The following is a 21,287-nucleotide window of genomic DNA, read 5'->3' as shown; positions in this document are numbered from 1 at the left end:
TTATAAAGACTTTCTTAACCTAGCTAACTAGTCCCTTTTTTATATAATTAAGAACTTCCTTAGGCCTTTTTATAGCGCAACTATAAAACTTTAAGGGTATAGCTTAAGCCTTAGCGAAGTTCTCTTTATAATAGACGTCCTTATTAAATATATAGAGATATAATAGGTATTAGTAGGTATTAGATTAAACTAAGACCTAAAGCATTATATTAAACAAGCTTGGAAAAAGTTTAATAAATACTATACTAAAACAGACAGCTCTCCTCTCTACGCTATAGTACTAATTCTTTAGCCTTAGCGTTATATAAAATACATTAAAGAGATATAGAAAAAGGAGTAGTAGAAACTTATGCTTTAAAAGTTAAAGTAGTTTTAGGAGCAATTCCAAAATTTATATCCCCTTTATACTATATCATATAAGAGGCCTTTATAGTACTAAATAAAGGAAAAGGAGCTAGATAAGTTTAATCTTATTATAAACAACCTTAAAAAAAATTGTTTAATTATAAAGCCTTAATAAGTATAAGGATTATTACTCTAAAGCTTCGTATAAAATATAGGGCCTAGCTCTTTATTAGTGGACTTAGGAGCCGTAAAGAAAACAATAGCCAAGGCTTTTAATTCTTACTATAAATATCCTCTCTATTCTAGCTATAAGCGATAATCTAGAGAGAGTTTTCTTAGGCGGCCGTTATATAATAAGCTAAAAAAGAATAAAGATAGAAATAGATAGCCTTAAGAGAATAGAATATTTAAAAAACTAGTATAGAAGTAGGATTTTAAGCGGGGTTATTTAGAGTCTAGTTTACCTTTATTTTTTTATATAGTAAGGGTTCTAGGGGTAGAAATATCTTTTTAATAGGATTAATTATACGGGGTGCTAAGGAATCTGCTATCACGTGCTGTGATTATTAATTAGATTGTGATCGTTAATCAGAATCTCGCAATCACAATAATCCGATTGTGGCTGATTGTGGCTAATTGTTTACAACCCTGCCGTCTTGCCGTCTTGTTTGATGGACTCGGCTCTAAATACATATTTTTTACTGAAGTAGTTCCTTGAGATGTAAATGCGCCTTAAAGTTATTGTTCCTTTAATGTGGAGGTGCTTTAGCAGCAAGTGAGAAAACTTGCGTCTTCGCGGCTTTGACCTTGGGGCGGGATTTCGTAAGGTTCACCTTTGCTATATAAACTATTAGATTAAAGTATTTTCAATAATTTCCGATAATCAGGTCGCTACTTGTGCTGACACAACTACTGTGAAGATGTTTGGGGCTGTCTAGCATGATTCGTGAGACAATGAAGTGACCGTGGCATTTGATTTACTCTGTCGAGAAGTAAATATTGTAGAAGCAGGGTGCGTGGTTACGAATTAGGCGAGTGTATTCTGGATGAAGTAATAATGACAACCTAAGCCGGTGGTTGTAACCCCTGACAATTAGCGTTTGTGTGGGAAAGTGAAAGATTTGAAGTATCACAGTTGAAAGCTGAAGTATCACAGTTAAAAGCTGAAGGCTCACAAAAATGAATGAGGATTGTACGAAATACCAGAATCGAACTGCAGTAACAGCTATCACTGCAAGTATTGCTCTATGGTGTTGCGAGTCTTTCAGAACAGCTCGCTGCAGGTTTGAAAGCCATGTTAGGGAAGAATGTGGATGTACGATGCTAAACCCCTCCCGCGACCTTGAGGCCTAGAACGGCCTCTCGATTCGCAGTGCCTTACTGCAATAAAAACACCAAAAGATTACGTCAGTACATAGATTTAGGCCAAAATGTTATTCCATTCATTCTTATGCTACCATCCTTACCGTTTACAATATTCTTGCAGACACCACATAGACAGTAGCGGCAGGGTGGAAAAAGGTAGTAACTATTCTCGCGGGAGGCAAAAAAAAAAAGAATCAAGAAGCGAGGAGCATTTTTGGAAGTTGGATGTTGCTTACCTAGCACTACCGACGTCCAACCCGCAAGCCGGGGCCCTACTGAACACGTTAGTATGTTGCTTTGACCACTGGACCAAATGCTCCTCGCTTCTTGATTATATTAGAGAGAAAATAATTAATCTACATAGATCAATCCACTAGCTCTCCACTAATAGCTACAATTTCTACCACAGCCCCGTGATGTATTCTCGCATTACATCAAAGAGAGCTGCGGCGGGTATAGAATGACGCCGAGTGATTAAAGCATAATAGAAAATAATCTTTGGGTGGTGTTGTGTCGGTAAGGGTGCGGAGTTGTGGTGAATATCTCTGCAGAGTCCCAAGGGATAGCCTTGGGATACCCACCCCCCGCCAAACATCAGCAACACCATCACAGCAATTTGAATTCCAGAATTTAAGAGGGAGAATATGGAGGTCTTAGACGTGGGTAGAAATACGTAGGAATGATTCTCCTCACGTCGTTGAACGGGGGAAATATCTAGGAGAAGGGGGGTTCCCACTCCAGAGAAGCATGACATGTTTGCAAGGTCCAAGCGACGAAGCACAAGGAACCTTGAGAATTAAGAAATGAAAGGAGGATAGAAAGTCTCTCTTCCTCCATCTTGACTTAATGTAAGAAGTGAGACTGGGTGAGGGGAGCAGAGAGATATGGAGACGTGGAAATCCGTACGTATAGGGAGCCCATCCGAAATATATCCCAAAATGCAGAATGCAATGAGGATTTCCCCAAGCGATCCTAAGGCTCATACCGATTTCTCTGATGCTTAGGTGTATTCTATCACATTCGGCTGGAGATGTCTTCACTCATCCGTCGATAAATGCCCTGGCCTTCCGCACAATCACTTAGCATCCTCACTGGACCTCATCAGAAAACAGAACTCCATTTTCTCCACATTATGGAGATTTTTCCAGCCATCCCATGAGATGAGGTTCACTTTAACGTTCTCCGCCACCGCCATTTTCGTATTCGCGTGTCAGGGATATTCGGTCCGATCAACCAACCACCAACGAACCTTGTTCACTTTCTTGACAGCTCTATGAAGATAGCCATGATGGCTCCTTCCAGAGGGTTACTTCTCCAGTTTAGCCCTGGCAAACTTCTTCAAAGCAGCAACGTTCGGGGCATCCGTCGCAGGTTCTCGTCCTTTTCCGAAGCGATTATTGATCCTTCCAATCGCATCCAGAGCTACATCTCGCGGTCCAACGACCCGTACCTCAATCTCTCGATTGAACACCACCTTCTACAGACTTCACCACCCGACTCCACAGTCTTGTTTCTCTACACGAATCGCCCTTGCATCGTCATTGGCCGCAACCAGAACCCATGGCTAGAGGTTAACCTTAGGATCCTTAACGCGGTCAAATCAGGCAAGGCGAAAGAGACCGAACCACCAGTCATTGGCAGCGTCGACCTTGTGCGACGACGCTCGGGTGGCGGCGCTGTCTTCCACGATGAAGGCAATGTCAACTGGAGCATCATCTGCCCGCCTGCGAATTTCACACGCGACAAGCACGCAGAGATGGTAGTGCGAGCTCTACGGAAACTGGGCATTGACCGGGCAAGAGTCAATGAGCGACACGACATCGTCCTGGATCAAGGCCATAGAAAATATGACACAGATCCTCAGGACACGCACAAGACACCGTATACTTCTGATGATGGAGCTGGCCCGCGACCGCTTAAGGTTTCTGGCTCCGCGTACAAACTCACACGAAGACGGGCTTTGCACCACGGCACTTGTCTCCTCGCATCGCCGAACTTGCATGTCATACCACAATACTTGCATTCTCCTGCAAGGCCATATCTTAGAGCGCGGGGTGTCGAGAGTGTAAGCTCTCCGGTCGGCAATATTGGATTAGTGAACCACGTATTTGAGAAATCCATCCAAGATGAGTTTGCGACAGTGTATCGCGATGCTGGAAATGTCCCGACTGTGGTGACCGTTGGTGAAGAGCATCTAAGCACTCCGGAAATCCGGAAAGGATATGATGAGCTGAAGGTTCGTTGCCAGTGGTCTTTCGTGCATTACTGCATACATGTGACGGTGTTTATGCTGATCTTTGTGTAGACTCTGGAGTGGACATACTCCCAAACGCCCCAGTTCACTTTTTCGAGCCATCTTGTGGACCAAGATGGCCATGAGAAGGCGCCTCATACCATACCATTCTCTGTGGGTGTATTCTGTCTCTCTATCCTCGATAGATGGATGTCGAGTTAAGTGACTAACAACAGCATAGGCGCGGATATGCTTCAAAGTCCAACATGGTATCATCACCGAGAGCCTAGTCGAGGGACCTGCGATCGCCTCCGAACAATTGAAATGGTTCCAGTCACGTCTTCAAAACCAGAAACTCCGGGATATCAAGGATTGGAACCACCTCCTTGCAACCGAGCACGGTAATAGTGCTCAAGAGATAAATGCTATAGCTACATGGCTTGGAGACATGATGCCAATCGCAGAGATTGACAGGACTTAAATGTAAAGATCAGGGGGTGGGAACCTAATCCAAGAAGATACAAATTATAGTTCCTCGCTCCGTTGATCGTGCTCATAGGAAACTAGAGCCAAAGCCTTCCATGCTCTTGGGAATGGAGATTGAGGTCCGTAAGCGCTGATAAATGGGTGAAAAGGTGCGTGCCTACTGCTGAAGTAACCGCATCATAGTGACCACTCAACCCACTTTAGTAGGGCTTGGGGTACGTAAAGACTAATTCCGCAAAAGTCGCAACTGATTGAGCTTGAAAGACTAGCCGTAGAATGAAGTGGCCTCATCCCTTTGGATCGGCGTGTCCACAGCGCTCAAGACCAGCAATGAGGGCTCAGCCTTCCATTTTGGAAGATTTCTTGCCCTCGTGTGGATTACCGACAGTAGTTCTACGGAAAAATTTCTGCAGACCCCACACGGATTTGTCCTCATCTTATTAGGACCTCTGCATGGGTTCGTGAGAGCTAGGAAGCGAAACCTTGAACTTCGCGCTCTGTCCATTCCGGTGAAGGAGACTCAATTTCTCCTATGCGGCTGGAGTATTTGACAACGTGTTCCGGTAGACATATGTCGATCTGATGCAGATCAGGAGAGGATGAGGAAGACTGTCTATTCAAACTATGAAGAAAAGAAACTATATATACACGAGGAAGGTATAGGCAACAAAGGGGGGTACAAGGGGTACAGGCAACAGAAACAGTGTGGGTCATAGGGTGACAGGCAACTGGAACAGGAGCAGGGTAATCGACAAAATCCGACCTGGATTGACACACCCCCAAGCTTTGAGCTCTTATAGGTCAAAGCTGTATCATGGGTCTTGGCATGGTGTTGAGTCGAATATGCCGTCTGAATTAAGAACTTGGTGAATAAAGAGATGGTGTAAATAAGCTAAATAGTTAGTAGAGCGCCAATCGATTGCTCGATTGATTGCGGCTTCGTGTAGGGGCGTATATACTAGACGAAAGTCCGTTAGATGGGTGGTGCTAGCGATCTTATTAATGTAGGAATTCTAGCAGAGCCAAGCTTCCGTTGAGGTCGGGCAATCTCATACTTCTTTATCAACTCTTCCTTGAAGATTTAAAGCTTTGGTAAGTTCTCTCTGCGGCATATCGCCGCAAGATCGTCGACATAAAAGAACACGATCAGCCGGTCGTTGTGATATAGCACGATTCTCCATTAGCAGCCGTTAGGCTTCGAGTATTGACATCGCTGTCGCCGTGGATCTCGCGCGTCTGAATCTCATGACCCTGAAGAGGGCGGAAAGATCATTCCGTAAGTGTCAACCACGGTAGGTCCATAGCGTGCGAAGATCTTAACTATCGTTTAGGCTTGGACCTTGCGATGTCACGAAAAAGAATGACTTGGCAAAAATCTACAACGATCTCTCAAAAAAGGAGAAGTACATTAATCTTCTTGGTATCAACTTGGACGTTCCACAGGATCAGACAGCATTGGACTAACAACGTCTCAGTCTGTGCAGCAGGCATTTCCGGCGCCAAAGCTGAGCCTGACGAAGAATCAGCTACTAATTTGAAAGAGAAACGAGACTTTTGAGCAGTGGAACGAAACCTACAATACGGACGTGACATCCGTCTACTTCACAACCGTCGCGTTTCTCCCCTTGCTCCAAGCTGGTACCGAGACTCATGACCATCTTTCGGCATCTGTCATCGTCACCTCTAGCATGAGTGGCATTATACGGCATGCTCAGGGTCATTTCTCATACAGTGCTGCCAAGGGCGGCACCGTTCACCTTACCAAGCTGATGAGTACCGAGTTCCAAAAAGCGCAAGTACGCATGAACAGTATTGCACCTGGCTACTTCCCAAGCGAGATGATAGCAAAGCAGAGTGGTCCAGATATGAAGAGTGAGTTGCCGGATGAGAAGGTACAGAAGAAAGGGCACGTGTCAGCGATGAGAGCCGGAAGTGATGAGGAGATGGCACAAGCTGTGGTAAGTGTGTCCTGTATGAAACGAAGACTAAGGAGCTAATTATGGCCGTTTAGTTGTTCCTGACGAAGAATGCATATGTCAATGGCGAGATACTTGCTGTCGATGGGGGCGTGTTCAATGTGGTATCTGGTTGGTAGCTTACGCACGGATATCAGCGGATAGGGCATCGAAGCGGGGGACGAAGATTGGCGGTGAGTCTATGAGGTGCTCTTGATGACGACGAACAATGGAGGAGGAAGACGGGAGATCGACTATAACGCATATTATGATCTGTAGCAGAGCAGCTAAGTGGGAGGAATTGAAAACAGGGACACGTCTTCACTCTCCACGTGACAGCGTGTCCATTAATGCACATTATGCTTTAAATAACAGCATTAAGGCCAGGATCCAGGACCTCGTCGCGACGAGTTAAAAGGCTAATATCTCATACACTCCCAGAAGGAAGATTTTGAAGTGGACTGTCGGACGGAGATGGCTCGGTCTTTTCCGCCGGAGAAAGATCCAACACAAGCCACACATTAGTGCAGACTCCCGATGATGCGCCCCAGCAGCAAACCACAATCTGCCATCCATGAATTGACTTTTGTGCCCCAATATTCACACTTTGGGGCTCAGCAGACCTCACAGGCCGCAGTTTTAACCTTATGCAGAGCCCGCAGGAGCACTGGCAATCAGCGCGTGCATGGATCGTCAAGCAGTCGCGTGCAATCAACCCGTAACAATATTCCAAGCCAGGATCCCTACGATAGAACGCTTATAGCACGCCTCAAACCCGTGAGGCAGCGTGCTTGCGTCGGGTCAACACTTGCAGGCGGCGGAAGGCGACCTTTCAGAGCGTGCTATGAAGTTCTCCGAGACCTCTAACCTCCCATACTCACCGAACCGACCTCCCTCCTCGACGACGACCGAGATCAAGGCCTCGTCATAATTGTCTCCTGGATCACACCAATCTGGGGCCATGATGGTTTCCCATCCGCCGGATAAGCAGAAGAATGGGCGACAGGCAGGATATGGAACACCAGGACAATCAAGGTCAGCGAAGGCAGCCTCGGCTCCACCAAGTAGAGAAGGGCATGCTCAAAGAGCGGCACAAGATGTTGCTGGATTGAAGGATTATGTATGTGGAGCTACAACTCGGAGCGGTCGCAAAATGGATACAATGGCTAATGGCGTTTTTATGGATAGCAATTGGGGGATTGCCTCGGCAAAGGAGCCTTTGGGTCTGTCTATAGGGCTTTGAATTGGGGTACCGGAGAGGCTGTAGCAATCAAACAGGTTCGATTAGAAAATTTACCGAAGAGCGAGCTGAAAACTATAATGGTATGAAACTATACAAGTGCTTTGGGCCACGGCTGACACGTTATCTAGCTAGAAATTGACCTGTTGAAAAATCTAAATGTATTAATTTCTAGAAGTCTGTCCAGAACATATGCTGACTTTGAAACTTAGCACTCAAACATTGTCAAGTATCATGGCTTCGTTAAGTCAATTGACTCTCTTTACATCATTCTCGAGTAAGGCTACTATCATTGCCTATCCATTGCTATGGCTGAGAGTAACTAGGTATTGCGAGAATGGCTCCCTACACTCGATTTGCAAAAATTTTGGGAAGTTTCCTGAAAATCTGGTTGCGCTATACATGTCTCAGGTCCTACATGGGCTCCTATACCTCCACGAGCAGGGCGTCATCCATAGGGATATCAAGGGTGCCAATATTCTCACCACCAAAGAGGGTCTCGTTAAGCTTGCGGATTTCGGAGTTGCTACTAAAGCGTCCGGACTAGACGAATCTAGCGTAGTAGGAACGCCCTATTGGATGGCACCAGAAGTCATTGAATTATCAGGCGCAACAACTTCCTCGGACATTTGGAGCTTAGGATGTACCGTCATCGAGTTGATCGAGGGCAAACCACCTTATCACAAATTGCAACCCATGCAAGCATTATTTCGAATTGTGAACGATGAACATCCCCCTATCCCTGGCAGCGCCTCTCCGGTCAGTTATATCGCATACGCTCTGACCTTAATTCAAACATGTACTCACTCGTAGCAGGCTGTGCGCGATTTTCTCATGCAATGTTTTCAGAAGAACCCTAACCTTAGGATATCAGCAAAACGATTATTGAAGCACCCATGGATATTAAGTGCAAAGAGAACTGTTTCTGTAGTTCCCACTAAACCGACCGAGTACGACGAAGCCATCAAGAGCGTCCAGGAGTGGAATGAAGCCTTGAAATCTCCCAACAATGGTTCACTTCGAAGAGCGTCACGACCCCTGTCTTCTAGCCTTAGCCCGCCTAAAAAAGAACCTCCGCCGTCACTGAAAACGCCAGCACCCCCCAAAGGTGGAGTGAATCTTGCCAAGGCTAGGCCCAATGCAGACCTCTATCGTTCACCTGAAGTTGATACAAGCGATAACTGGGACGACGACTTTGTGTCTTCAATAAGTCCTAGTGCACTACACTTGCCCCACCTCCGACCACAGGACAATTTTGCAGGCCTGCTTTCATCTGAAAAGTTAAAATCTTATGCTACATTCGAATATGTAACAGAAGAGCCTATGAGCACTGAAGAAAGCGGTGGCGGTGATCTCACTGTTAAGAGTTCACATCACTTCGCCTCAGACAATCACTTCAATGACATAGATACGGTTCGAGCTTCTACATCGATTAAGGCGAAGGCTTCTAGTTCTAAGGCCAATCCTCCTAACAACTCATCTTCCCGGCAGGAATTTGAGCCTAAAACTGCTATTCTTCGAGGTATCCCAAAAGTTACTCAACTGTCGAAAAGCAAAGTCGCGTCATTGGCACGGCCGACAGCCGTCTTTCGAGAAAATTCTGTAGAAGACTACTCTGATCTTATCGCTGCCGATGACGCTGCTTTTGAGAGAAAGCTAAAGGCCATGCGGGTGAGATAGGAAGGTTTTAACCTCATAACTCCATCACTGACCTAATTCAGGCCAATCCCGCCGAATCCTTTTCGCCTAAATTATTTCATCCATCTGATCTTAAGACCGCCCCACGCTCAACCCAGAATGCGAAGAAAGGTGGGAGTATGCGGCAACGCTCTGCCTCTTATACATCTGAGCGAAGGGGCATGCAGCGCTCTCAGTCTGAGATTGAGATTCAAAAATATGCAGAAGATGATAAGGACAAAGATTTCTCTGACATCTTTGGACACGACGTTCCCAGCCTGCCAAAGGCAGACAGTGACAGCGGCTCAGATCAGAACAGCTTAGTTATGATTACTTCCAAGATGTCGTCTTCATTTGTATGTGAAGTCTCTAAGCTATGTGTTATGTGTTATGTGAATTCACATCTAACTGTGCTAGATCGCTATGGACGAGGACGAATCCGACCCTTTTGCCAATTTAGAGGAAGGATTAGAGAATATTAGTATGACGATTTCCTGTTCCACGAATTGAGGTTACTAAGCTTGTTCAGATCTTGAGAATAATGTCGCTCGCGATAAAGATGATCGCTTAGCGAAGCTAACCGAAAACTTGGTTGGCTGTCTCAAAACTACGCAACCTAACGGTGTGCTATCAGACTTAGCAGAGCAGCTCGTATGTTTTACTCGTTAAACGTTTTCTGCTTCTCCTAAAAATTTGCAGCAACAAGTTCTTCTTGAATCACCAGATAAAAAGGCGATCGTTCTCAGATCGCATGGCATGCTACCCATCCTTGAGATTCTTGGCACTGGCCCTCCAAGAGATGTAGTTTTAAAGCTACTGAGGATTGTCAACATGGTATGACTTTGAACCCTCATTCCATATATATACGCCACTTACGGAAGCCAAAATTGTAGATTATCCTAGAGGACGCCGAGGCTCAGGAGAGCTTATCTTTCTTAGGCGGCATTCCGATCATATCAAGCTTTGCGCACAAGAAATATCCGAGCGAAATTCGCAAAGAGGCTGCTGCGTTTGTGCGGCAGATGTATCAAACGTCTACTCTTACTTTGCAAATGTTCATTGGCTGTGGTGGCATCAATGTGTTAGTGGAGTTTCTCGAGGAAGACATCGACACTGAACGCGACCTTGTGTTAATCGGTGTGAATGGCGTTTGGAGTGTATTTGAGCTTCAGGTACGTATTCATTACGCTGTATTAGATAAAGCTAATACTTTGAAAGGGACCAACTCCCAAAAACGATTTCTGTCGAATATTTTCCCGCAGCTCTGTTCTATATCCACTTTCTCTTGTCTTGAATCGTGTTTTAGACGAAAAAAAAAAGGATGAACTTGCTGAGCTTATCGAAGGCCGCATTGTGAATATCTTCCTTATTTTCTCTCAAGCTGAGAGTCACGTTAAAGACCTTGTTGCTGATCGCATGATTTTGAAGCGTAAGACAGTTTATTGAAATTCCTAATCCTTGGTGGCTAATTGCTCTGCAGGCGTGCTCAAAGACCTCAAGAAGATGTCTCCCAATCATCAAGTCACGATGCTCAAATTCATCAAGAACCTGTCTATGTTGTCCTCAACCCACGAAGCACTCCAGAATTCCAATGCAATCGATGTACTCACGGACCTGCTTAGATCCTCAAAGAAGCTGCCTCTGTTCCGCGAAATTTCGAACCAAATCCTTAACACAATGTACAATCTCTGTCGGCACAATCGCTCGCGTCAGGAAGAGGCTGCACTCAACGATGTTATCCCAATTCTTAAAGACATTGTGCAAACTGAATGGCCGCTAAAGGAGTTCGCGCTACCCATTCTATGCGAATTGGCGCATTCAGGCAAAGTAGCAAGGAAGAAGCTTTGGGAAAACCGTGGGCTACAGTTCTACATCTCCATGCTTGCGGATCGGAACTGGCAGGTCACTGCCCTTGATGCGATATTCATTTGGTAAGGACTGAAGTATCTTTTTTCAAATACAAATAGAGTCTAATCATTGAGTAGGCTTCAGGAAGAGACTGCGCGAGTTGAGCAATACCTTCTCGCCTCTAATTTTTCTACCGCAATCATTGACGCCTATACTTCCCCCGACACGTCACAGAATGCGTTCGAGTCTATGCTCGAACCGCTGCAGAAACTTATGCGTCTTTCCCCGCCTATTGCTGCGTCTCTTGCAGTTCCCGAAATATTCACCCGTACGATTCAAAAGCTCGGTCACAAAGACGCAGTCGCGCGTCTCAATCTCCTTAGGATCATTAGAACCATATGCGATGCCACCGAGGAGGAATGTGCTCTGATCAGACGTTTCGGCGTTTATGACACTGTTCTCCATCTCGCAGAGAAGGATCCCGCTATCCTGGTGCGTCAGATGGCTGAAGAGCTCGTCAAAGCATGTGACAGCATCGGCCGCTCATCTTCCTCCCGGGGCAGCGGCCTCCGTCGCCCTGCATCACGAGGTCGTGGCGCGAGTGGTAACTCTAACGGTGTTGGCTCCACCTCCGGATTAGCAAGTATGACACCTCCACCACTCATACACAGCGCCAGCATGCCGCCCACGCCCAGTGTGAGGGACGAACACCTGAGAAGCCGGAGCAATGTTGAGGCATTCGAGTCGAATACGGGACTGTCACTGCTTGATTCCACCACTACTCCAGCTCCTCTAACAAGAGCCGCGACTTCTATCACGGCGCGCACGCCAGCACATAGGCCAGCAAGCAGGGATAGCACCAGCAGCACATCTAGTATTCCTTCTGGTCTAAATGGAGTCGGAAACGGAAGTTCGAGCTCAAGTGCGAGTTCGACGAAGAGTCGGTTGCCGAGAACAAAATTTACAAGGATGAATCTAGCCAGTGGAGCGGCGCGGCGCGAAGAGAATGTCACCCCTACTGGCACACCGGTGGCTGTGCCAGGAAAGTTGACGATTGTAAGGAGGAGAAGACAAACAAGTGCTGGTGATGGTGTCGGCAGTTCAAGGGGCACTTCGTGATCCGAGTTTTCCAGCGTTTTGTCGTGGATTTGATGAGGTTTGTTGACACTAACGTTGGCATCTCTGGTCGTTTCGAACTCGATGGACTGGCTGCTTTTCTTGTTACTCTCCTGACACAGACCGGGTTAGTATAAAAGGGCTTTAAAGGATAGAGGTAGTGATTTTGTCTCCCGAGTCAGGCCATACGGGTTTCATTGTTGATTTCTTATTTGCATTTTCCAAACGTGCTCTTCATAGCGCTTCTGCTGATATTACATCAGACTTACAACCTTTTTGCACTGTCGAGTCAGCCCTACCTGCTTCGTTCTCTTAGACTTTCCATATTTTCTTTCTGTCAGAGTTCCGGAAATGATGGGTAGGCGATAGGGCGAAAAGAACTTAGGGTCGCGACCTGGGATAAGGAATTCTGGTCACAGGAGTTCACTCTAGTATATTTAGAGTAGGCATTTGCATAGCAACGGCGCCGGAATCCAATTGTGTCTTTCTCCTGAGTCTTGATATCTCGTACAGTTCCAAATACATTCCACTTCAGCACTCTATCACCATCCAGCCCTCACGCCGATACCTCTATCCTCAACCAGCTTTAAACCCCTTCATTATTCGGTCGTGATTATCATTGCAGTCAGTACTTTTATCAATATTCAATACTTATCGATAAGGATCCAGTATTTTTTAGCAACACCATAATAACATATTATTGAATTAAATATAAACCAAAAGTATTTAAATATCTCTATTATTATTCAATAGTATACTATTACGGTGTTGAGAAATACTGAATCCTTATCGATAAATATTGAATATTAATAAAGCACTGATTGCAGTCGTGAGGCCGAATTCTGGTAGGCTTGCGTAGGTCGTATTGGACGAAAGGGTAAATATAAAATCCACTCTCAGAGTTTTGTTTATGTCGACTTCCACCTACTATAAACTAAATCCACCTTTTGTAAATTTAGATTCCTTAGCCGCCCTACAAAATCTTAGTTAGAAGGGAGGATATAGCGCGCTAAGTTTTATATAATTTTTGGAACTACCTAAGCTTATTTATAACTGTCGATTCAGGTTAGATTTAGCCTATTACCCTATCCTTATTCCTATTCCGGTTATATTACTATACCCTATTTCAGTTATATACCCCCCTTTCCCTTTATTTCCTGCACCTACCTTAAAAGATTCAGGCAGTAAAGCTACTGCTGCCCCGGGCTTAGGCCGCGTGCCATCCAGGAGTCAGGTGCGACAAGACCCTGGAAAGGCGCTCTGCATTAATGATCACTAATGCTTGACCGTTACAATGGTTGTGATTGATCTTCCGATTTAGAACGTTTCATCTATTTGCTAAAAGCTATTATACACAATCCGGAACGCTAAAACTACAACGCGTCGCAATAAATAAATTATAATGAGAATATCTCAGGCGATAAAGTAGTGCAGTGCGAATTACAGAACCTATCTAACCATAAGACACTTTTTAGAGACCGCTCGAAATCCTCCTGACCATAAATCTGTAAAGCCAAGCTGACCTGTCGTAAATTCGGTACAAAACAGGTCTGCTCACCTTTACCACGTGAAGTGGCAGCACCAATAAACAAAATCCATAACAGGAGGCGGAGACTGGAATCAGGAGCTACTACTATGAGGTAATCTAAGTTTGTTGGTAGAGTATTCTCCAGCCGGTTAAGAAGCCTGGTGTGCATTTTGGCAGTTCCGGGCAATTCACGAATGGCCAGGTGGAGATAAAGATGTGAAGCATATTGGAGAGGGCCTGATAAGTCAATGTCAAGATTGGTAATACTGTGATTAACTACTGAATCTTGGCGCAAAGATATGAGTTGGTGTTCCACGAGGTAGATCGAATTACTGATAAATTTGCGATCAATGTTGGTGATTTGAGACGAAGATATGGCTGTTGAGATAAGATGCAATGTTTCCAGTATCTCAACCATATCCCATATCACCTCGGAAAGCTCCGAAAATCTAGGCTGCACAGGCTCATTGGCGCTTGTCGCCATGAAACGGTTAGACATCCCAAGAGAGGCGGTTGATTGGGATAGCACTGGAAAGCGAGGTCCGCAGTCCCAGGTTGTAGAATAGCAGAAGTCGGCCCTGCAAATTAAATATATCAGTAACCAATCTAAATTAATTAAAGGGTTATGGATGAGTCTAGAGAGCGGAACACACCATGTAAGCACCCTTTGAAGAACCCGGTTTTTTCCAAAACCTTGCAGACCACCACGGAGCACTGTCATTCTTTCTAGCCCATTCATATGGATTGCGGCGCTTTCGGCGGTCCCATTCATGGTCTAAGTTGGTAGAATCAGAACAGTCATTCAATCATTATGTGTAGTTCCAAATGCTTTGATAGCCGGGCGACTTACCTCAAAATTAGCAAGGATCGCCACGGAGCCGATTAAAGCGTCAGTCAACTGCGCCTCCGGATCACTAAGACGTTCATTTACTAGGCGTATAGCCTCGGTTTGGTGATATGACGTTTCAAACGAGACTTCCATATGATGACCAAGATCACAATGTAGAGCTACAAGGGATAACATGGCGTGTAGCAGGCCAGCGTCTGTTACTGCAAAGGAATACCAACTACCCTCTGGGTTAACTGCAAAGGAGTTCTGGGTAAATTCGTGGTGGTCTGTTTTCGGAAGCGTACGCTTAGCTTCAGCTCAACAGTTGTCTAGATTTCCATGTCCACGATTTATACAGGAACTTATTGGTGATGGTGAAGGAGGGTTAACGGGTGATGAAGAAAGACAGGTCTGTAAAGAGTTCAGACATACAATAATGTAGTAGCCGCTGGATATGTGGACTTAAAGGGATTGGGAGAACGTTGATGGGTCCCAGCTCGTTTGTTAGTAGCGAACCAGTCTTTCTAGCCCTTTTCTGAAGCGCTTCCTGCATTGCAACAGTACTCTTATGACTGCTCTTGCGTGACCAGGTTGGTAGTTTAAATTTGCCGGCATTAGCCTTCCAGGAATCCGCTTCCGGTGCTCTGATTTGCGGTTTTGGTGGCCCCGGAGCTGAAGCTGATTCCTTTTCGCGAAGGAAAGAGCGCATTGCATGAACTCGGACAAGCTTGCGAGTAGCATGGTCGCCTAAAACTTTCTTGGGGGGTCCCAGGGCGTTTACGAATTCGAATTTAGGGACGGAAGTATGCCTTGGGTTCACCTTACTTCTGCCTTGAACTTGCGTCGATTCCTGTTCGAGTGGTGTCAAGACTCCAGCTCCCCAGAAAGTTGATTGATCAGCATCTTGTCCGGGCGTGATCTGCTCAACCTCGCGACGAGCCGCAGGGACGTCCATTCCTGGCATTATTCGATATGTTTACCTACTGTATTCGCAGCGCGTGGATCGGCTTTGGGAGCAGAAAATGGAAATCATATGCGCGATATGATATTAAAGGGCGAAGACAGACTACCTGCGTCATTGAACGGGGCAATTTGTTATCTCAGTAAGCGACTCAGACGGCAAGGGCAGAACTTAAGGCGCACTCACTAATACTAAAGTGTTACTAGTCTCCGCCTAAATAAACGCCACCTTTTTTTAACCAATCAGCTATCTACCGACCTTAAGTTTGCCCTGCCGTCTGAGGGCCTATGGTGCGAGCTTTAGGTGATGGAATTTAAATTGGATTGGGATTGTGCAGATTTTGTTTTTAATTACGATTTGAAAGTTGTGCTTGGAGGATTTGAGTATTGTTTGGTTGTGAGATATCAAATATTGAGGACATCATTGCTTCTTATATATCCGTTTGTTGCTCTTGCCTCTAAATTCATATCTGGATGTTCATGTCGCATGTTCAGTCATTACAGACTAGCGCAGTGTGTCCAAGAGTCAGCGAGCTTATAGAGTTGTGACAGTCAGCTATAAGACTGCAGCTAGCTAGCAGCTCGCTGCCTTAGTGGTAAGATTTAGTAGTAAGTTAAAGCTTTAGCAGAAGTTAAGGAGATCCGGTTGGCTAATTATACGCTAAGCAATAAGAAATCTATGGGAATCTCTTACTTAGCTATAGTAAATTATCAGACCACTAATAAGGCTGGCGGAAAAATATATATATAAAAGGCCCTATAAGGAAGAACCTAAGGGGCTCGATAGCCCAAGAAGATATCTACACCACCTCGTCAATTCCGGTGGTTAGCGCCTTACTAGTGACGCCTCTCGGGCGGAAATCCTCATACAAATTAGTATGAGTTTCCCCGTCTTGGCAGCGAGCTTCAAAAGACCTCAATATTAAAAATTTATAAAGCTTTTTAAAACCAATGATTGTATAGTAGATTGCCTATATACAAATATTTCTAAAGTCACAGTAGCCAAATAAGTGTCTAAATATCTCCTCTAAGCTCCTAATCGTCCTCTAAGATCCTAATCGTCCTCTAAGCATTCTACTATCCTCTACTACTTAGTAGGTCCCCCTTTTACTTTAATTACTGCCTAAAGGCGTATAGGCATAGAAGTAACTAGATCCTTAAAGTAGCAGGCCTTTAGATTCTCCTATTTAGATTTAATAGCTACTTATATTACTTCTTTTATTAATAGGCAAGGCTTCCGCCTAGCTATTTAAGTCTTTATTACATTCTAAACGGCCATTATAAAAATTATAGAATTCTTTAAGCTTTAGATATATATAATCTAGGAAGCCCTACGCCATAATATTACCCTATTCTTCCTTATTCTAAAATAGTAAAGGCCCTTTTTCTATACCGTAGAATGCAGCCTATATTATTATATAAGGTACGTTAGTAAACCTAAAATAAAGGTAGTTAGGATAAAATCGGTTACTAGGTCTTCTAATAATATAAAGCCGCTAGTGCCTACTATAATATATAGCTGCCTTATTTATCTATATAACTCTCCACTAATCCTCTTTTTAGAAGTGACGGTAAGCTAGTATAAATGCTAACCGGGCGTAATAGTGAGCTATAGTAAGCTAGGGCTTTATATAAGCAACGTAATATTAAAAGCCCTCTTTCTTAAAATATTAGGCGACTATAAAGTCGGAATAAGGGACTCCTATATAGAAGGAAAGCTCTAAGTAGGTAAGGCAACGTACCCAAGTATTTAACTCTAGGAAATTAACTAGTTAACGCCAAATTAGCAAGCTATATATAAGAGTATTGCAATAGCCACCACGTATTAGGGTCTGTGCTTTATTAATAATACGGTAAATAGTAGAATATAGTTACTTAACTAATGCAGCAATATAAAAGGCAGGTTCTTAAAGGTAGTAATAAAGGCCTTTAATTATGCATCTTAGAAAGTAAGGAATAAGCGCTTAAGTGTTACTTTCCTAAAGCCATTAGCGACGTTAAATATATTCTATAGCTTACTCCTCCCACTCCTATTCCTTATATATTTTCTATCTATTAAAACGAGCAATTACTTAGTAAATACAATAGTTTAGGGTAGTAGGTATTAGAGTAAAAGAACTAGATATAGCAGAGCGAGTAAAGGGAGTATTTAGTATAGTTATATTATAAGGTAAGGAAGGAGTAAATAAGCTAAAGAAGCTTCTAAAGCTAGAAAGGCGTAGTAGAGCTCTAAAAAGATTAGGTAAAGTAGGTTCTAAAGTTCCTTTTATATAGAAAGGATTATACCTAGGAGAAGGTATAGTAAATACCTTTAAGGATAGAATCTAAAAGATTTTAGTTGGAATTTATTATAGGAATATACAAATTTAGTATAAAAAGTAGTAAAGATAGTATTAACTTATAATAGGCGTAGATAAACATCTTTATACTTAAATCTGCGGAGCTATCTAAAGTCCCTTATAATCGCGCTAAGACCTAATATTCGTCTAAACTTAGAAACCTTATTTATAACCACCGCCATTAATATCTATTTTAACAGCGTAATTAATATACCTAAGGGCCTATCTTTAACTTCTACAAAGTCACCTAGGACAAAAGCAAGCCATTTTTAAACTTTATTACCACTAAAAAGGTTATTTAGATGCTAGAATAGAAGAATAAGGCAAAGGTTATAATAGAGGCTTAAGGAAGGTCGTAATAGAGGCTTAAGGAAGTTGAGGATTATCATAACGCGTTAGTGGCTTAGAAGAGGGGTAGGAAACTAAAAAACGTATTATTAATTAGTAGAGGCTTTCTAAGTTAGGTTCCTTACCGCATAGAGTTTACTAATACACCTAATTATAATGCGGCTAGCAGAGGCGTTAAAAAGCTTTAAATTGACCATTAGGTAAGGTTGTTCGGTAGTCTCCTTTTAATATTTAGCTACTAAGACGGAATGCACTAAATTTAGGTTAATTAGTAGCTTAATAAAAGCGCTAACCACTAGAATTGACGAGGTAGTATATAAGGTGGCCCGCGTACTATTACGTAATCTATTACGTATACGTCGCCGAGCCTAAAAAGACTGCCTAAGTACCCCCCTACCGACATAAATAAAGTATTTCCCTAATATCTCTATTACGCGCCGTAAACACGTTCTATAAAGGTTCTTTTAGCCCCTTACTTAGGCTTTCAGCCCTCCTATCCTCCTTATCGGTTTGTCTCTCTCTATATAAGGCTATTACTATACTCTTTACTATATCGTCCTCTTTTCTATCAACTCTCCTATAACTTATACTCGGCTTACCTACTCCCTATTATATACCCAGACTTGCTAATAAGTAAGTAACTAAGTAAAATACCTCTCTACTTGCTTAATTGCCCGATTTAAAGGCCCTCCGCTTACTTACTTGCTTACTAGCCTTAAAATTACGTCTACTTACTTACTTATTAATTACTTACCAAAATAGTATAGAATCTAAAGTTATATAGAAAATCCGCTATAGCTTCGCCTAGTAGCAGTATATTACCCACTAAACTCCTCTACCATTAATTAATAGGTGTTAGCGACTTAGTTAATCGAGATATAAGTACGGCAAAAGGGTCGCGCAAGCCTATGTAATTGGATTATCTATAAATAAGAATCTAAAGCTAGGGAAAGGAAAGGAGAAGAAAAGTAGCGCCATTTGGTATTTTATAAGATCTTTACGTCATATAATCGTAATATACGGCAATCTATAGCAATCTGTAGCAACTTACCGGTGCAAAGTTCTACTAGTGCCGTAACATTACCCCCCCCTCTAAAAAAGCCTGCCCTTAGGCTTTATTGCTAAAAGTCTTAATAAGAGAATCTAACTAATTAGATAACTTTAACCACTAGTTAAAGTTCCTAAATATTTTAATACCTTATATAACTAAGAAATTTCTAGGGCGTTTTTATCCTTATATTCTTTTAGTAGCTTATTATCTTTATTATACTAGCATTCTATCCACTTATTTAGGTACTTTAGCGATCTAGATTTATTAGGGTAATGGCTATAAAACTTTTAAAGCTTATAGGGACTACCTATAAAGTTCTATATAAGGGTCTAGGTTATATCCTTTTTAACTAATATAATACTTTAATATTCCCTTTATAAGTTTATAAGCTAGCATTTCTTTAATTTCCTATTTATTATCGCTATTAACTTAAATTAGTAGGGAAGGTTTATTCTTTTATTTAGGTAATAGGTTATTTATAGCTTTCTATAGCTTATCCAATAAGAAAATAGGGTAAACTTTAATTAAGTTTAGGAGCTTAACCTTATATAAGTTACCTACTTTATTAAGAATTTTATATAGTCTTACTATCTTATAGTTTAGCTTATAGCTAGGCCGTTCTATCTTCTAGTTCTTTATTATAATCTAAACTATATCACCTATAGTAAAGTTAGGCTCGCGTCTATACTTATTCACCTACTATTTTATTAATTTCTAGGCCTTTTTTAGGTTTATATAGGCTACTTTTTAAGCTTCTTCTAAGCGCTTAGTATACTACTAGGCTTTCTTATAAGATAGTTTTTTACGTATAGTCTAGGGCCTTTTTAGTCTTTCCTAGTTAAAGCTTATATAGGGTAGGTAACCTATTTCTAGTTAAATAGGGGTAAATCCAGTAGAGTTATGGGGTAGGGTTGCTTGGGCGTAGTTTATTAAGGGTAATAGTTTAGCCTAGTTATCCTAAAAGTAGTTAATAAAAGGCCAGAATCTCTAGTCTAAGTATTAATTTATAATCTCCGTTTAACTATTTATCTAAGAGTAATATACTATAGAAAGCTTTAGCTTAATACCTAAGATCTAGGTAAACTTATTCTAAAAGGCTAATATAAACTATAGCCTATAGTCGGATATAATAGTATCTGGCAGTCTATAAATTTGGTAAACGTAGTAGATATATAGTTAGGCTGCCTCTTTAGTATTAATATTTTTATAATAGGGAATTAAGAACGGGCGCTTACTAAAGCAGTTAACCAGAATTATAACTATATTATATCCGTTATAGTCTAGGGGTAGCTTATAAAAGTCTATAGAGATATATTACTAGGGGCAGTTAGGTATTAGGAGGGGTTTTAATAGTCCTAGGGTCTTATCTTATAAAATTATAGACCTAGAGTAGTTATTATAGTTCTATATATAGCGGTTAATATCTATAATTATTCTAGGCTAATAGTAGCGGTCGCTAATAATCCTATTGGTCTTATTTTTTCTAGGGTAGGCCGTAGAGACCTAGGTATATACTTTGGCAATAAGCTAAGTCTATAAGTTCTATTCCTCTACTACTACTAGCCGTTTATAGTACTTAAGTAGTCCACTTTTAAGGGACTATAGGCTAGAAACGTTCTTTACCTTTTTATAGTACTCCTATAGAAAAGGGGCCGTATAGTTTACCTATAGTAGTTTATTAATAAGGTCTAGTTTTATGGAGTTAATAGGGCATATCTTAGCATCTAAAGAGTCTGTATTTAGTTCTACCCGTATCTAGAAGTTAAGGTACTCTAGTTATAGTAGCACTTAGGTCTATAATAAGATCTTTATAGCTATCTAGTTATTTATATCCTATTTACGCCTTATAAAAGCGTTTATATAGTTAGTAGCGCCTAGCCTATATATAATTAGAAAGTTAAACTAAGATAGGGTATCCGCCTAGCGCGCCTATTAAGCTATAAGGGCCTTTATTATTATAAAATATT

The 21,287-nt window shown here is 42.4% G+C and overlaps 5 protein-coding genes across 5 annotated transcripts; 3 read left to right on the top strand and 2 right to left on the bottom strand.

The window, feature by feature from the left end:
* Positions 1-1,911: 1,911 nt before the first annotated feature.
* On the bottom strand, positions 1,912-2,829 carry K441DRAFT_660891 (uncharacterized protein). The gene has a single exon (XM_067648784.1). It carries the CDS (start codon positions 2,462-2,464, stop codon positions 2,111-2,113), a length of 354 nt encoding a protein of 117 aa, XP_067503564.1. The 5' UTR covers positions 2,465-2,829; the 3' UTR covers positions 1,912-2,110.
* A 169-nt stretch (positions 2,830-2,998) lies between these two features.
* Positions 2,999-4,424, top strand: K441DRAFT_687536 (uncharacterized protein; the record flags this gene model as incomplete). Its single annotated transcript, XM_067652103.1, has 3 exons — positions 2,999-3,946; positions 4,016-4,117; positions 4,185-4,424. 3 exons carry the CDS (start codon positions 2,999-3,001, stop codon positions 4,422-4,424), a joined length of 1,290 nt encoding a protein of 429 aa, XP_067503563.1.
* A 1,693-nt stretch (positions 4,425-6,117) lies between these two features.
* Positions 6,118-6,702, top strand: K441DRAFT_696872 (NAD(P)-binding protein; the record flags this gene model as incomplete). Its single annotated transcript, XM_067652933.1, has 2 exons — positions 6,118-6,387; positions 6,441-6,702. The coding sequence occupies 2 exons, from the start codon at positions 6,118-6,120 to the stop codon at positions 6,522-6,524; spliced, it is 354 nt and encodes a 117-aa protein (XP_067503562.1). The 3' UTR covers positions 6,525-6,702.
* Positions 6,703-6,935: 233 nt separating this feature from the next.
* On the top strand, positions 6,936-12,647 carry K441DRAFT_130597 (Pkinase-domain-containing protein). Its single transcript, XM_067640077.1, has 14 exons — positions 6,936-7,504; positions 7,573-7,707; positions 7,756-7,785; positions 7,837-7,901; positions 7,951-8,383; positions 8,441-9,295; positions 9,346-9,657; positions 9,719-9,782; positions 9,831-9,952; positions 10,001-10,135; positions 10,195-10,473; positions 10,520-10,730; positions 10,782-11,232; positions 11,287-12,647. Exons 1-14 carry the CDS (start codon positions 7,346-7,348, stop codon positions 12,266-12,268), a joined length of 4,233 nt encoding a protein of 1,410 aa, XP_067503561.1. The 5' UTR covers positions 6,936-7,345; the 3' UTR covers positions 12,269-12,647.
* A 927-nt stretch (positions 12,648-13,574) lies between these two features.
* K441DRAFT_612216 (uncharacterized protein) lies at positions 13,575-15,562 on the bottom strand. The gene is made up of 4 exons (XM_067645606.1): positions 15,055-15,562; positions 14,644-14,909; positions 14,447-14,568; positions 13,575-14,371 (listed from the first exon to the last, which is right to left on the bottom strand). Exons 1-4 carry the CDS (start codon positions 15,329-15,331, stop codon positions 13,663-13,665), a joined length of 1,374 nt encoding a protein of 457 aa, XP_067503560.1. The 5' UTR covers positions 15,332-15,562; the 3' UTR covers positions 13,575-13,662.
* Positions 15,563-21,287: the final 5,725 nt, after the last annotated feature.

Source organism: Cenococcum geophilum (assembly GCF_001692895.1).
Source record: "Cenococcum geophilum 1.58 unplaced genomic scaffold K441scaffold_24, whole genome shotgun sequence".
Taxonomy (NCBI): domain Eukaryota; kingdom Fungi; phylum Ascomycota; class Dothideomycetes; order Gloniales; family Gloniaceae; genus Cenococcum; species Cenococcum geophilum.
Note: the sequence above shows the minus strand (reverse complement) of the source record. Positions and strands in the feature narration are given on the sequence as shown.